This window comes from Nanorana parkeri, unplaced genomic scaffold (genome assembly GCF_000935625.1).
Source record: "Nanorana parkeri isolate BGI_ZX_2015 unplaced genomic scaffold, ASM93562v1 scaffold2, whole genome shotgun sequence".
Classification (NCBI taxonomy): Eukaryota; Metazoa; Chordata; class Amphibia; order Anura; family Dicroglossidae; genus Nanorana; species Nanorana parkeri.
The window spans coordinates 3,773,089-3,789,770 of record NW_017306270.1 but is presented as its reverse complement, the minus strand read 5'-3'; the positions used below and the strand labels follow the sequence as shown (position 1 = coordinate 3,789,770).

General features: G+C 40.5%; 1 protein-coding gene across 1 annotated transcript in view; it reads left to right on the top strand.

Annotated features, from left to right (window-relative positions):
* ADAM12 (ADAM metallopeptidase domain 12) overlaps positions 1-16,682 on the top strand; it is a 392,267-nt gene that overhangs the window by 323,326 nt on the left and 52,259 nt on the right. The window contains exon 14 of the mRNA XM_018558790.1: positions 2,386-2,581. Coding sequence (XP_018414292.1) covers positions 2,386-2,581 — 196 coding nt within the window. The remainder of the gene's footprint in view (positions 1-2,385; positions 2,582-16,682) is intronic.

Sequence of the window (16,682 nt, the reverse complement as noted above, 5' to 3'; positions counted from 1 at the left end):
AAAACAAGTGGTGGCTTCCCCGCTCTACATTTAGCTCTGCTTGCCCAAAGTAGGACTAAATGTAGAAAACAACTAGGCGCCCCGAACTCCATGTGCCGGGCATTGGAAAATAGTTATTCCACACCCCTGCTGCCCCGAGGCCGGGCCTTGCGGGAAATCTGGCCCTGACTATGCTGCCCCTAACATTGGGTATACACAGTTAGAATTTTGTTAGAAAGCAGTGCTTTTCTGAACGTTCGTGCAAATTTGTTATTGGGGTGAAATCTACCATAATGATGACAAATATTGAAGCAGCAGGATGAAACATTTTTCTCGAACGAAATTCTAACAGCAAATGTGGCTTTTGTCCATTTCAAAATCAAATGTTCCAATCTGGCCTTAGAATTAGAGCACATCTGACCCCTGTAAAGTATTTTTTTTTGTAATCAGTCTTTCTTTAAACATGGATTCTTGAATCTCCCAAACATTCATTTTAATGACTACAGAAAATAGGAGAGCAGATAATCCCCAGCACTGGCATATCTTCCCAGTAGCAATGGTCTGAAAAATTATAACCCCACGTTGATACTCCTTTCAAGATCAGACCCATAGATGTACGGTCAAGTCCTGATCTGGCAGGTAACATATTAGTCAGGATTGGGTGACAATTCCCTCATGTTTGTGGGCACCTCAATTAGACACAAAGTTGTTTTTAGCTTTTTGCAGATTATAGACACCCAATTGTTCATTTCTTGCTATAGTGCTGCTCAGAAACAGATGTGTTTTTTTCAAGCCAGTGATGCATGGGCCCTAACTAAAACACAGCTTATTCCGTAATGGTATAATTTATAATGACCCCTAAAATCTTCCAATGACACTCTGTACTTTAATCTAATCTAGTTACAACTTGTTTATTTTGGAAGATACTTTGTCATAAAACTTTAGTTTTATCACTAGTGTGGACCACAAGCCAAAGATGTGTATGTTAAGAAGCTTTGTACTCTGTCCCCGACCCTGGAAAGACTTCCATGTCTCTGGGGCTGGGACAAGTTATGAAATACACTCATACACTTTTGATTTTATTTACACTTTATTTTGTGATTAAAGAAGCAACCTAGTGGTTAAGTGCAGCGACCTGCAAAACAAAAGAGTTTCTCAAGAACAATAAGTTCTTAAAGTCTGCAAGACACAGTCATTTGCTGGGTCAGTTTCTCTATTACCGTAAAGCATGGATTTTGTTAAAATGTGTATGAGGTGCAATTTCTGTAGAAGTCATTTTGAGTTGAAATAATCTTCCATTTTAATCTGCATCTATTTTACGGTTACAGGCTGATTTTATTTAATCTGACACTTATGGCCACAAAAGATCTTCATGGTTATAGATAGATAGATAGATAGATAGATAGATAGATAGACAGGCATTACAGAGCTTAGTCTTTTTATATTATTGTTTTATGTGAGGAAGAAAAGATAACACAAAAGGTGCACCCACAAAGGTGCTTCCCCTTTAAAATGTATCTCCCCAGGCCTTAAAGTGTGTCTAAACTCAAAAATAAAAAGCTAACCTATTGCAGCATACCAGTCATAAGATCAGATGACTGCCTTCGTTTCCTTTTATCAGGCTTTTTTTTTCCTTTATTATAACCTGGTGATCCTGCGAATAACACACTTCCTATCCTGTGGTGTTCACGTTCACTTCTCTAGTGTAACTATAGCCATAGTTGTCGCCCAGGCTAGAGTTCAAGCATGTCTACCTATGTTTCTTCTCCATTATGTAGGTTGATGGGGACATTAGTACTTTATGCAAGTAATTTCGATTTTCCTTGTATCTGACAGTAAGTGAGGAGGACACTTGCATTTCTGTCAAGATCAATTATTTTCTGTACTTGCTGAAAATGTTCTCAGTCTGAAAAAAGAAAGTTAAAGAAGAACTCTAGGCATAATTATTCTTAACTGTTGCGGTGGGGCTACCCCCGCACTGCAAGGGTTAAGTGCTCATTTTCATCAAGGGACACAAATAAAAAAAGATCTCACTTGAACCTTGGAGTTGGCTGACTGCTACTCCGGTCCAGCGATGGAATGTCCCTTGACCTACTCACGTCCTATACACTGTATAGAACATGATGACTCACAGGACCTAAAACCATTGGAGTGCAGGGGGAGTGAATTGGCAAGAACGGGTCTAAAAGCTGCTAGGTTCAGGTGAGTATAACTTTGTAATTTTAATCCCTAAAACGTGCACTTAACCCTTGAGGTGCGGGGATAGCCCCACTGCAAGAGTTAAGAATAATTATTATTGTAAATTGTTTGCATTTTCCAAAGTAAGGAAAATTTGTGAAAGTGGTGAGGGGAAAAGAAAATACCCCTATTGATTATGATTTTAATAATTTTGCTTTGGCCTTCCAGCTAAAGTCGGGTGGAACTCCATGCCGGGATGCAAATAACTTCTGTGATCTGCCTGAATTTTGCACTGGAATCAGCGCACACTGCCCGCCCAATGTCTACCTACACGATGGTCACCCTTGCTACAAACTGGATGGGTATTGCTACAGCGGCATGTGTCAGACCCATGAGCAGCAGTGCGTCACACTCTGGGGACAAGGTAGGCGCCACTTTTCCTCTAACAACTACAGGGTTATTCACAAAAGGGTGAAGAGTTTGGAGAAGACAGGAGAAGTGAACAATCTAGGACAACATCGCTGAACTGGAAAGTGAGCTGAATTGGAGAATTTTTCCAAATCAGCGATGTTGTCCTAGATTGTTCACTTCTCCTGCCTTCTCCAAACTCTTCACCCTTTTGTGAATAGCCCTGTTAGTCTTTATACAAGGGATTTGCTTGGGTCATAAAGGACACGGGGCTCTCATGGGTAACTAGATTGTTCTGATTCCTAATGCATACCATCTAGACAAGTGAGTCAGGCTGTTTTTTTTGCCCCCATTCCCTTATCCTTTTCTTTGGACTCTTTTCTACTGTAACTGGCAGATATGGAGGGAAGAGAAAGAAAGGACAAACAAAAAGTCCTGAATTTATGCCTAGTGTACATAGGGATAAAGCTGCATTTTGTAGATGCAACCCTTCACAATGTACCTGGAGAAAAAAAAAAAAACTGAGTTTGGTCTTCAATTGTACTTCTACATTTACTTCAAATTTGATATAAAGCAAGATAGGGAATCATCATTTTTATTATTGGAATTGTTTTTTAACTTGTACGGTTATGTCTGTGAAGGTTCTCGTTCATCCAGGTCATGATATATCTGTAAAAAATACAAACAATGCCCATACAGGCTCCTGAAATATCCATTGCCTAATGGGTAATGTTAGTAGAAATTGTGTTGCCCTGGGGATACTGTGAAAGATATATTTTATCTAGTGTTGGCTGCAGGAAATATAAGTTGCTGCGTGCTCCGGTCATACAGCGAAGGAGCTGTACAGTCATGTGATTAATTGCACAGTGTATATACCGAGCATTGCAGACGCAGGAAATGCGGGACAGATAAAGAATTATACAGTAGAAGGAGAGCAATGAGATTCCTGACCATTCATTATCCCAGTTGAAGTGACACAGTGTAGCATCAGGTCAAGATTGACACTGCTGGAAAACATGTTGAACTCAGGACTTCCTGTGCCGAAAACTTCCTCAGGAAATGCTGTTAGCATAATGTTTTATCTGTTTTCGCTGGAGCTCATTTACATTTGGTGCAGCTATTGAATAATATCTCTGATAAACATGTACTTATTTATAATATGTGATGCAACCACAGATTATTTCCTCTGGTCTATCTTCGGATCTACAGCTGTTTCCACTGATACACTGAGGTTTATTCAGTGTATTGGATTATCCAAGGCAACCAGGCAGGGGGGTTTTCAGTAGTGATCTGAGAAATTCACTTTGGATATGGGATATAGTGCCATGGCTCCCTTATATAGCCTAATATCCAGGTGTTTCTTGTATATTCGGGAGAATGCAATCACTCACATTTGATGGATAGTTCCTGCATCTCTTATATTCTCTTTTTGTACAGGAGAACAGGCACATGTGGCTTCCTGCCTATGAGATGCAGGGGTGGCTTTCTGATGGCGCTTGTGCACTTATGAGTGCTGGGTGTGTGTGCTGAACAGATTTATTTTTTTTGCTTTGGTCCATTTACTATTCAAACTAGCATGTGATAGCAGGGAGCTCCTTATTTTCCATAAAGTCATGTTGCTCTAGTAGGCTGTTTTCTTGCAGTCACCATATAATGAAAGGCCATAGTGGAGCACATGTAGGAATCCTTTACAGACTTTATGCCAAGAAATATAACTGGAACCTAGCTTCCTAGATCCTATGCTGCTTTTAATTGTAAAACATTTTCCTTGGCTTCTCATAAGCAGGTCTGGGAACTCTCTGACTTTTGGCCGGATTCTCCGACTCATCAGTACGATTATAGGAGCTCTGCTTCTTGTCAGATTATTTGCAGCTCTATTTCCAACCCATATTACAACGTGGAATCTTTATCCCACTAGTCAGCAAACACCCAGGGCTTCATTTATCAAGCAAAGGACCGTTATTTCAGGCCATGCTCATTTCATCAGTTACCATATAAAAAAGCTACTTTTCTGGCAAAAACCCAGAATGTTTTATTTTGTCCAAAAAAAAACATTCAATTTGCTAGGTTCTTACCAGTTGTGGTTCATGTTAGAAGCACATCAGAAAGACGGTGTTTTACCTTAGCAACCCTGGAGTAAAATGTTTATTGGCAGAATAAGTTGCAAGGCAGTATGAAAGGAAGCATTGCCTCTTTTGTTTTCTTCCTGTTCCTCTGTCTTGTATTCTTGAAAAATCTGTGTCTTATGGAGATAGTTTTGTCCACAATCGGGTACCTGTCCACAACCATTGAAAGTCATTGGCAAGTCTCTGGAGCATTCCAGGAAATGTCTGCAGAATCAAGTTACCATGATGCATACCTCCCATCTATCTTTCCTTTGGAGGGACTGTACTTAATTTGGAACCATATCCCTTTGTCCCTCTTTCCTTCTCAGTTGTTTCTCTTTTTGGTCTGTCTTATAGATAGATATCTATGAAAAGGTTCTAACAAAAGTGTTATTCTGCACTTAATTATCTTTTTTTAACCATTATCTGTGTTTAACCAATCATTTCGGCATACAAATTCTTAATGGTCCGCATAACTGGGGATGTGGCCGGGGTGTTTCCATTGTCTAAATACATTTTGCTGGAAGGTGTCCCTCTTTCTTGTCCCAGGAAGTTGGGAGGTATAATGATGCTTTGTGACGTTAAATGGGGTAATCACACTTGTATATAAATATAAATCTCAATAATGGCTTCATATACATGTAAAGCTCTGAGCTCTGCCCTTCTATTACATGTGTCCATGTACAGATGACTCATTGTATCTGAAGTCTAAATTTTGATATTTCACAGCCTCACACAGAACTCTGATCCCCTTCGTTATTTCTACAATTAGAGCTGCAGCATGGATCCTCTCGCTCTCTGCTGACCATGTAGGGTCTAATCAACTCCTCTTCAAAGGACATAAAACCAGTGACTAAACAGAAGGTTTTCTCACAGCTTCCTCATATCAGATGCCTTAGTTGCCATTGAGTCACTCAATGAGATATTATCGCTCATTTTGAGCATTCTGAGACATAGGAGTCACGTCTTCTGTCTGCTCCATCTGCAGCCAGAAAATATGAACCAGCTTGCAGTGTGCCGCAGCAAACGTATTACTTTAGTATGCTGATCTATAATAAAATTGTTCACCTTTGTTTAAACAGCAGATACAGATGATACATAAACTGTTAATGCATCTCTGGAGACATTACCAACATCAGATTTCTTTCAATGTGAGGTTTGTGCAGAAATTTTAAGATGGCTTTAGCAGGCTTCTTACAGTGCTTCTGAGTAGGATTCCAGCTTCGTTGCACATCCTATGCTGTGTACTCTCTCTAAGAGGGAGTTGCTGGTATTTGGCCTTCATTTTGGTGCATATTTGGAGATATTCAGAAGTTACCGGCAGTAATACACCTCTTGTAAGTGGGACAGTCAGGTGCACAATATTAATGCAAGGACAAGGCCACTCAGAGCAGGTAGTCTGTATCCTTTGTGGGATTTTAAATGCAACATTTTGTCACTTGATAGGGGTGTACCTATAACAACATAAAAACATTCCTTCATGGGTGGAAGAACTACCAGGCCAATGAAACCATACTGTTGATCCTGAATCCTCCCCCCTTCTTTGAAGGCCTTTTTTGTTATGTTCCTGCCAAAAATGCAATGCCCACTCCTGTATTTGGAGGTAAAAATCTGAGCCCCCTATAAATATGGAGGTCTGCAGTTGCTCCGATGATGGAATAAAGGGATTTTAGGAAGGCTTGTGTATCAAAAGATTGATTTATCACAAGGTGTGAATGTTACAACATCTACGCGTTCCCATGGCTCTATGATGGCCACTTCTTCAGGAAGGTGTGTGGGAACAGTTTAAGATGGTAGAGTGAGAATACTTAATGTGGCTCCTCTAGCATTCTCCTGTATTTGTAATGCCCATGGCAGGATATTGTGTCACTTCACTTTTGCAGTGGAAAAAAAAACAACAACTACTCTCTAAGTCAATTATATACATTGGGGATTGTAGCTGATTTTGTTGCCTTACCAGTCTCACCTCCTGGGGAAACTGACTCATGGGATCCAGTCACATCCCACCTCCTTACGGCTGAGTCGGAGGGTCTGTCTGCTATAGTCACATGATCTTTCCTACTCTTGTAAAAGAACAGCAGACCTCCCAACTTTCTAAGATGAGAAACAGGGACACCTTCTAGCCCAATGTATTTAAGCAATGGACATACCCCTACCATGCTACTAGTTATGCAGTTATGCGGACCAGGAGGAATTTATATGCCAAAAATGGTTAAACCCAGAATAGTTTTATCACAATTACCTTTTCTTTACACTGGCTTTATGAAATAGCAAACAAGGTAATTAGGAGATAAGATGAAGGTTTTAGTGCAGAATAACACTTTTGGTAGTTCAATAGAACCTGTACATCAGACGCAAAAGGGGGACAACTGAGGAGTAGAGAGGGGCAATCCATCCAAATGAGGGACAGTTGGGAGGTATGGAGCAGAACTGCTGGGAAAATTAGTCCATGGTAGGAACTGTAAATAATATGTTTGTGGTGATATGATTACAAAGCATCATCTATTTTTTGCATTATAAAATAATTAGATGGCTGCAGTTTGTAATAGGAAGGGCATTTAAAAAAAAACAAAAAAACACCATATTACAAAATGGCTTGTTTAGCATGTATTTATGATGTATCAATTATTTTGCGAAATGTGTTATATCCCTTTTAAGAGTCTGGTGTCTAAGTCAACCTGCTAGAGTCCACTCACATCTGAAAAAGCAGTACCATGTGGATTTGGTTTTTGGCAATATTTGAGTGAAAGCTTTGCATGTGAGCTTAGAATTAAGATTCTGGTCTGCTGAGACATAAGGTTAGATGTAGAAGTTGACTGTATTCTAAACACATCCAAGGGTCAGTAATTGTTCCACAACTATACCCATGTATGCGACACATCTGTTCCAATGATCATCTACTTGCATCTTGACCATGTGACATGAAAAAAGCTGGCATTGAGGTAACATGAGCTGTTTTTTGCGATTATTATATTATCACTTTTATTTTTACAACCTCCTGTGGTCTGATGCATCAGCTTGGGAGCTAACAACCAAATCTGTCGAACTGGGCTGTAGAAATCCATCCTATGCAATGCAAACCCCTAACTAGTTGACATTTAGCTCGCTAAAGTGCTTTATACCATAAACAATGTTCCATGCACAAGCTGCGCTTTAAGTTATCTCGCAATTCCGCCACTAAGCACCAAGCTTGGTGGTGGAATTAAAAGATAATGTGGGGAAGCGGAGCTTGAACTTGGGAAAATGTTTCTATAAACTAGTTTATTGCTACTAGTTTGAAGCTGCTGCACAATTGAAACAGTGGACAAGATGCAGCGTGATTCAACACGAAGACGAGAAACGCACAGCTCATCCCTGTCATGCATCCTTGTAATCCACATTCAGTGCACGGATAACCCTCTTCTGGAGTGATTGTCCCAAAAACTTCAAAACCAGCACACATTGCCCTTCCAAAGAAAATCTCACTAAGGCCGAGTAAGGCAGAAACGCATCAGTAGTTGTTTTTTTTTTACAGATGCATGTGGAATAAAATTTGAGCTTCCTTGGAAGAGCATCCTGTGCTTGTTTTGCAGTGTGATTCACCGAGGATATATCATTAACAATTGAAATTTTTTTCTTTAAGGAAATACTGTTTTTACCTTTTTCACATCCGAGCGTTGCTGATCCCATTCTCCATCTTTGCACATACTTCTGGTCTAAATGCACTGTGGCAATGGATCCATCTGATGGTGACAACAATAGAACATGCCTGTGCCTTGACTGTCAACAGAAACATTTATTGCCTCCACTGGCCGTGCATGTGACAGGGTGACAATGATAGCGAGCAGTTGGTCTATAGGAACATGAATGTTGTCACCTCATAACAGAAAGTGACTCAACAATGACCATCATAGCAGTATCACCAGGTATTATTTTAGAAGTTTACCTTTTATGCCATGTTTCATGCTATATCCATATTTATTTATTACAGGTGTTTATTACAGCTGCAACAGCTAATCGACTAAATCAATTATGAGAATAGTTGGAGGGAGGGAGAGGGAGAGATTTTGTTTTATACAACCAATGGATTAGTTGAAAAAAATAATCGGGTAACTAATCAAATATGAAAATAATGGTTAGCTGCAGCCATAGTATTTATATAGTGCCGACAATTTACGGAGCGCTTTTACATACTGCACATTTGCATCAGTCCCTGACCCCAAGGAGCTTACACTCTAAGGTACTTATGACGTACGCATTCATACATGTACACACGTACAGGGCCAATTTAGATAGGAGTCAATTAACCTTCCAGCATGTCGTTGGAGTGTAGGAAGAAACCGGAGTACCCAGAGAAACCCACACAAGCACAGAGAGAACATGCAAACTCCATGCAGATAGCGTCCCGAACAAATTTGAACCGGAGACCCTCCCAGTGCTGCAATCCAGAAGTGACAGGATCTGTGAATGGAGAACCACAAGTCCCATTAGCCACTTCAGTTTGTGGTTCTCAATGACATCACCCCACTTGTAGTCCATTCATTATTCATCCCATGTATGTTACTGAATGTCCGTATCTCGGCATGGAGAGGGAAAGGAGGGAGAACCTGCAGGAGTCGAAGCATTGCAACCGCTATCCACTGATCAACTGATCACGGCTGCAATGCTTTCCATTTATATAGCAATGCCTGCTACTATTTCTAGTGCAAAAATATAACAAATGCAAATTTTTTTTCTTTCATGAATACTGTATGTGTTCATTTATTTTTATTAAAGGTGGTCTTTAGCTTTCACAGTAGATGGGTTTGGATTATACCATAAGTAGTGCAGCATATTTTGAGTTAAAAATTATGTAGTGGTCCTTAGCATTATTGAAAGCTGCAGATCTAAAAAGATGTTAAATGACGTTTTATGAGATTTTAGTGATTGGGTTTACATATAAAAATAAAATTGGGCTAAATGATCCAGATCTGGTGACACAAACACTGTTCAATTTGTCATTTTAAAAGCGAACAGTTCAGTGTTCAACTCTGTAATGCTGTTTAACAGTTTTTCAAAAATTAACATGGCCGAGATAACAAATCTTTCCATCTTCCGAGGCCATTTAATGTTCCTGCTTAGTTGAATCCTGCCGAGGTCTTGTTAAACTAGCCCCTGATAATTCGGTGCAGAAGTCCTCCGCTTTAAAGTAAGGACACCTAAATGAGATGGCAGGAATGATCAGCATATGAATTTCATTCACAAAAACATGCTAATTAGCTTTCAAGCTAATTAGTGAAAGACTGAGAATTCATTATGCTGCTGAGAAGCCATGGGGTTTGCAGGTGCAAAGAAACAGGATACACTATTTAAAGAAGAAAAAAAATGGAAAAGTGATTTGAAAAATGAACTTTGAATTAGATTTTTTTTTTTGTGTAAATTAAAGATCTAGTTTGTATAACAGTTCATAAGAAGGATATATGGATGCTCTGCAGCCGGGTCCTAACGCAATATGTAAGTCTATGAACCCATCGCACTCCTGACCGCTTGTTCCACAAAAAACAGGATGGGTGCTGCAGTAGTAAGCGGATGGCAATCGTTACATGCATAGGTAGAAACAGGGACAACAGCACACCAAATGCAATTCAAACACGTCTATTGACGCAGGTGCAGCATATCACACATATCACACTGATGTAAAGTAGTCAACGCTCCAAGCTCACCCCTGTCCTGTGAGTTAGCTAATTTGTACTGAAGTTTTAGTCCATCACAGGAGTGAACTTGGATTGGTGACTACTTTACAACACACACAGGGACCATGGGGAACAAAAGTAGCCCCCCTCCAGAAGGAAGGACAGTGTCAGCACCAATTCAGAGATGATTTGAGGATCTACAGCCGAGTGATACACAAATAATATACATTTTTTTTTTTAGTAGTTAAGGAAGTTGAATGCATTTTTAAGATTTAACTTTCTGATTATATAAAAAGAGATCAGCATGACATTGACATCAATGCAACTAGTGTTTCCAGTAGTTGGTCAGCAGTGGCAGCGTATGTATTTCTCTGGTAACATGTTTCCTTTGAAGAGTTTTCCTTCCTTCAAAGAAATAGAGGAAACCCCCTTCAGATAACTGAAGTCTGCCTCCCTGTCCTAGATAGTTCAGCTATTGTCTGTCTTTAGATAAAGATAGAACCTGTAATAGAGATTTTATAAGCAGCAGGCTTCTCAAAGCCAAAAAAAAAAATGCCCTTTAAAGGAGAACTATGGGGTCAGTGTTTTTCCCCATAGTTCTCCTTAGGGTAACGGGAGCACACAAACTAGCGTCCTCCCGTTACCCTAAGCTCAGTATACCGCGAGCTACAGCTCGCGGTATACTGAGACGCCGCAGCCGGAGCGGCGGTATGTGTTCGCTCACCTCCCGATCTACTGAGCCGACCTGTGACAGTCTCATTGTCACAGGTCGGCTAGAACTATGAGGTGAGTGGAAATCACTCATCTCATAGTTCTCTAACTTTTTTTTTATACAAAGTATTGTTATTTAATAACAAGTTCCTAATTTTAAGTTCTGATTCTAAATTGCAGCAATCTATTGCAAACATGAAGACTCTATCTTGTATGGGTTAGAAGAGTGAATTCTGTTAGCTTGCACTTTAAGTGTCTCGGCCACTAAAATACAATCTTGAATAAACGTCAAACCTGTAGAGAACATTGTAAATGGTTATCTCTCCTGCTGCCTGCACCACCAAATGTCACTGTGATCAAGAGGATGAGGTGCCTGAAGTCTGTTCAGAAACCACCACTTGGGAGTGTTGACCTCTTGGTCCCTTCCAGCGCTCACACCTGGAAATCTATAGGATCTGAAGTGGTCATTGCTCTTCAAATAAGTGAAGAGGAACAAGCGGTGAAAAAGGCAAGGGTAAACCTTCTTCTTTTCCAAGTGGTGTTTGCTTTGACAAATTCCAACTCAACAACAGAGTCGGTTTAAGAAGACTACTCTTGATAAAGCCTGAGGGTTCATTGAGTGTGTTGGATGAGCTGATGATGGTAGGCACTAGGCACATGTCCTTTTGATGTCAACGATGACTTAACAAGAGAAAAAGAAACATTTTGTGGCATGAGTGTTCTAGGCCAGAAGAAGAATATTTATAGAATGTGTGCCATTATTTTTTTCTACATGGCACATGACATAAAAAAGCACCTAGTAACAATGACAATTATAAATGTACAGGGTTTAGGATATTTTCAGATTAGAGCATTTAAAAAACAAGCTCTTGAGAGAGACACGTCCCTATGAATTGGTGACTACTCCCCAGGGTCACCATATAAGGCACAATAACAGCAGGTAATGCAACAGATTAAAGCATTTCTAGTGACTACTGTGCCATGTAGAGGCTGAGACAAATTAATGAGAGCCGCTGTATGTCATAAGACCTTGTTACTGCATGCAAAGATTTTCAGTCTTGTTGGAGAATCTCTGCATGGTGGAGAGCTGATCGCTTTCTTTACTTAAGAGAAAAAGATCATAGACGTGCTGGATTTTATTTTTCTCTTTTATTTTTAGAGTGGAGAAGGGTCAAAGCCCATAAAAAATATTACTCTTCCAAATCTTAAACACAAAACAAAAATTTCACAACACACTTATCAACTAGCCTGCAAACATAAACCCCATCTAACACTTTGCATTAAAAACAGAGGTTTTAGTTGCACAACATTTGAAAAATATGTGGGAGCCGCTCTACCTCGTCAAGGCTCCTTCATGCAGTGCGGTTCCAACTTTAATCTATGAGAGCCTCCATCTTGGAGCATACATAGCAGGGACGTGCGGTAACTCTTGTTCCGGGTGAGGCATTCCCCAGCCTCGCCCCAGCACGTCCCGTCTCGCCGACTGAAGCCCAACCCCCACCGGTCAAAGTCCTGCCCCGTCGGATATAGCCCCGCCCCAACCCATCCCCAAGCTAGTGGAGGAAGGGAGGAGATGGGGAGGAGCCTCCCTGGCCCTCACTTGCTCGTCACTGCCGAGGCATCGAGACCGATAACCTCAGTGTTCTTTTTTTTTTTTTCCTTTTTTTGATTGGACGGCTAAGACCAATGGCGCTTTGCCATTGGTCCAATCCATCCACAGAGCTCAGTTGATGGCAGCTCATGGCAGTTGAGGACTCCTAATATGTCCCCACACCAATTACAGCAAGCTAAACAAAAATGGCAACCACACCGATCGTTTTATAACTAGCCTTTTAAAGTAAGATGCACATGGAAGAGCTTTCCACAGAACAAGCACAAAACAGATTTGTTGCTGTGGGTGTCCCCTCTAGGGAGATGGTGAAGTGAAGGGAAATCTATGCAATGGGGACAAAATGAAAAGAAAGACTAGAGTGGAACTGATTTTTAAAAATAGTTTAGATTTTCTATGTTATGGAGACAATCTAGAAAGGTTATTGTGCATAATCCGCACTTTGAAAAATAAATTTGCCTTGAAATAGTGCCGCACTTCCTGATATGTGAGGGCCCCTAGGCTCTCCTGTGCCTACAGCCTCCTAGCTGCACTTCCTGGTATGTGAGGGTGCCTAGGCTCTCCTGAACATCCTAGCTGCACTTCCTGGTATGTAGGGGGGTGCCTAGGCTCTCCTGAGCCTCCTAGCAGTACTTCCTGGTATGTGAGGGATCATAGGCTCTCCTCTGCCTACAGCCTCCTAGCTGTATATCTGTAGTGTACAGTAGGCACTGCTACCGCTGACTGCTATTTTCAGGAGAAGTGAAGTGAGATTTGGTGATGTCACTGGTGAGCTGATCATTGTTTTTTTAGCTGGAGGCTCTGACATGAGGAAGCAAAGCTATGACTCTAGCAAGATGGCCACCTCCACACAGAGACACGTTGCAGAATTTGGCATTTTGAGACAGTAATGGGTAAATATCAACAGGTGAGAGACAATACTGATGACTAGTCCTTTGTCATCTGGCTACTTTTTTGGGCACAGCTTCCCGAGTTCAGTTCCTCTTTAAATCCTACCTACTCTGAGTTTTTACATGGCTGTAAAGGTGCCCATACACTCTTCGATCGGATATCTTCCACGAATGGTCTTTCGAACGATAATTGAACGGTTGATGGGACACCAATGATTTTTGTTACTGTAGTCCCACCCTCGAATTTTCTCGAAGGGTGAGGCTGGAAAACGTTTTTCGAACTGAACGAAAATTGATGGATTAGTGCCGAGGATTCTTGGCAGCAATTAATATTTCCGATCGAAAATCCATTGCTGTATGGCCAGCTTGAGTGTACTTTACTATATGTTTGGTTACATTTCCACTTGCTCTTAAATTAAAGTACATTTATAACCAAAACATTATGCGTTAGAATTGGTTAGACCACCAAACAACTTTTCTATTGCACTTTCCCTTCCGGCTCACAATTCAAAACTTCTATCTAACTCTATATTTAAAATAAAAAAGTCACGCTTTTTTCACTGTGATGATGAGAAAAGATAACCTTCATAATAGCTTAGGGCAAGCTTGTATGTACCATGCATAAAAGACAACCTATTGTACATGACATGTAATGACATGAAAACCTTCTGCCCTCCTGAACAGAGGTCATTCCCATTATAACCAGCACTCAGTCAATACAAGTCACTATAAACTCATTTATTTTTCCAGAAAATAGTTGCATGGTCAGTAAATTTATTTAATTGCTTGAATGCGATGTTCATAGTTGATGTGATCGGCTTTAAAATTAACCTTGACGGGCACTTTCACATCTGAATTCAGCTTAGCAACTTTAAAGCGGAATTTAACTTCTCAGGTCCCCTAGGGGCTTTGTCATAATGTGCAAGTATGCACAATATATTGTTACAATACTCTTACATTGTACTTTGTATCCCTCACTGGTGCTTCCAATTCTTCTTTGTCTCCCTCTTCCGGGGTCTTCAGCCACCTTGATTGGGCTAGGTTGACATAACTCCGGTTCATGCCCACAGGAGTTCAGCGCTTACTCCTGGAACCCATAGGATGCTGGGATTGTACTTTGAGCCCCACATGCATGGCTTTCCATGTAGATTGCATAAAAATAACTACTAGCAGGTAGGAGAAAAAAGATTGTATGGCAGAAGAGACCTAAACAGTCTCAGCAAGCGCCCCAATATTATTACATGCAGCATGGACACATTTTACTGGGCGTCCATCAGTCAGTATGTGTGTACTCCTCTTGTGCACCTTCAGTGTTGTAACTAGACTGAAATGAATACTTCTCGCTTGCCTGGCATTGATTTTATTATCAGTTTGCAAGAGAATTTCCCCACAAGAGCAACATGAGGAATCTCTCCTGTACACCAAATTAATTTAACATTTTAGCTTTTCTCAGGATACTCACTTTTATTTTGATGCCTGGGTAGTTTTATAATAACAGCCTAGGGTTCATTTTTTTTAAAATATACTTTATATGTTTTTTATTCAAAGCTCAGTTCTGTATTTTTAGAAGCACTGCTTGTTTGCCATCAATTAAAATGCTTTTTCATTAGGTGTTATTAAAGCCCAACTCCAGGCAGATATTTTTGTTGCGTAAGCAAATGTTACCTATCCTAATTTGTCATTCATGGCTGGATTGCTTAAGAGCACGTTGAAATCAATACTTTTCTTGCTGTCGGGTAGCACAGCTCCCGCAGTATTTCCTTCCCGCTTTGGATATAAGAGCTGCGGGTCATATAGACTGTGAACCAATCACAGACTACAGGGCATTCTGTCAATGGCAAAGTGGAGAGTGGAGAAAAAAACTACACAAGAGCTGTAGTCTGAGATCTGCAGATCTCATATCCAGAGCGGGCCAAAATGGGAGCCATGCTATCTGGCAGAAAGAAAAGCTTTAATTTGAGCCCTTATTCACACATGAAAGCACGTAACATTTTTGCTCATCCGTATAGGTCAACCCATTAATTTCAATGGGCTGCCTTACGTGTGACAAACATGGCAAAACGCACTCATCAATTAATACCCAGCTTTAAAGCAAGGTGCACATGGAAGAGCTTTACACAATACAAAACCAAAAAGATTTTCCAGCACACTCCCCAGTCAGCTGGCAAAAAATGAATTAAACGTCTAACTTTTAGGGTTAAAAACAAAGTTTTAGTTCCACAACCTTTGCAAAATAAGTGGAAGCCACACTTCCTCGTCAAGGCTCCTCTGTGTAGTGTAGTCCTAACACTGGGTGTGCTGGGAAATTTTTGCTTTTGTACTATGTAAAGCCCTTCCATGTGCACCTTGCTTTAACGTCAGTTATGAATTGATGAGTGCATTTACCATTTGTATTGCTTGTTGGATTTGGTGTGGGGACACACTGGGGGCCTTCAGCTACTGTTGTGATATGCTCAGCTTCTGGTATGTCCCCGTGCCTTCAAGGAGGAATGGGCTACCTCCTGGTAAACCAGCACCCAATTCATCCTTTGCTATTTATGCGCCAAGATGGAGACTCTCATAGATTAGAGTTTGGACCACACTACACAGAGGAGCCTTGATGAGACAGTGCGGCTTCCACATTAGTTGCAAAAGTTGTGCAACTAAAACCTAAGCTAAAGTTTAAAAGTTAACATGGGAAATCTCTGCTTTTGAAACATGGCAAAGAAGCTCAAGCAGCTGTTTACGTTTTTTTGTGTGTGTATTTTTGCAGGAATCAAAGCACGCATCTTGCTTGCCACGTTTGTGGTGCAATTAACAATAATGGCACCACAAGCACAACATGCATTTTGCACATTTCGTGAATGCTTGTCACACATGTGAATGAGGCTTTAAGGTGCTGTTAAAGATCCAGTAATGTATTACAAATGAGAATGGGTAACATTTGTTTACACAAACTCCTCTTTTTTTCTGTTGTTTTGCTTAAACATCTACAGGGGTATGTCTGGCAGGATCAATCAGTACATCAGGCTGCCAAATTAAACACAGCACCAACATCTGTTTTGTATAAAATGTTCATTTACTTTAATAATCTCAAATATGTTTAAGGATAGCTTGTAAAACAAGACTACACATTTTGAGGTTACTGGCAATAAACATGCATACTTTAGGG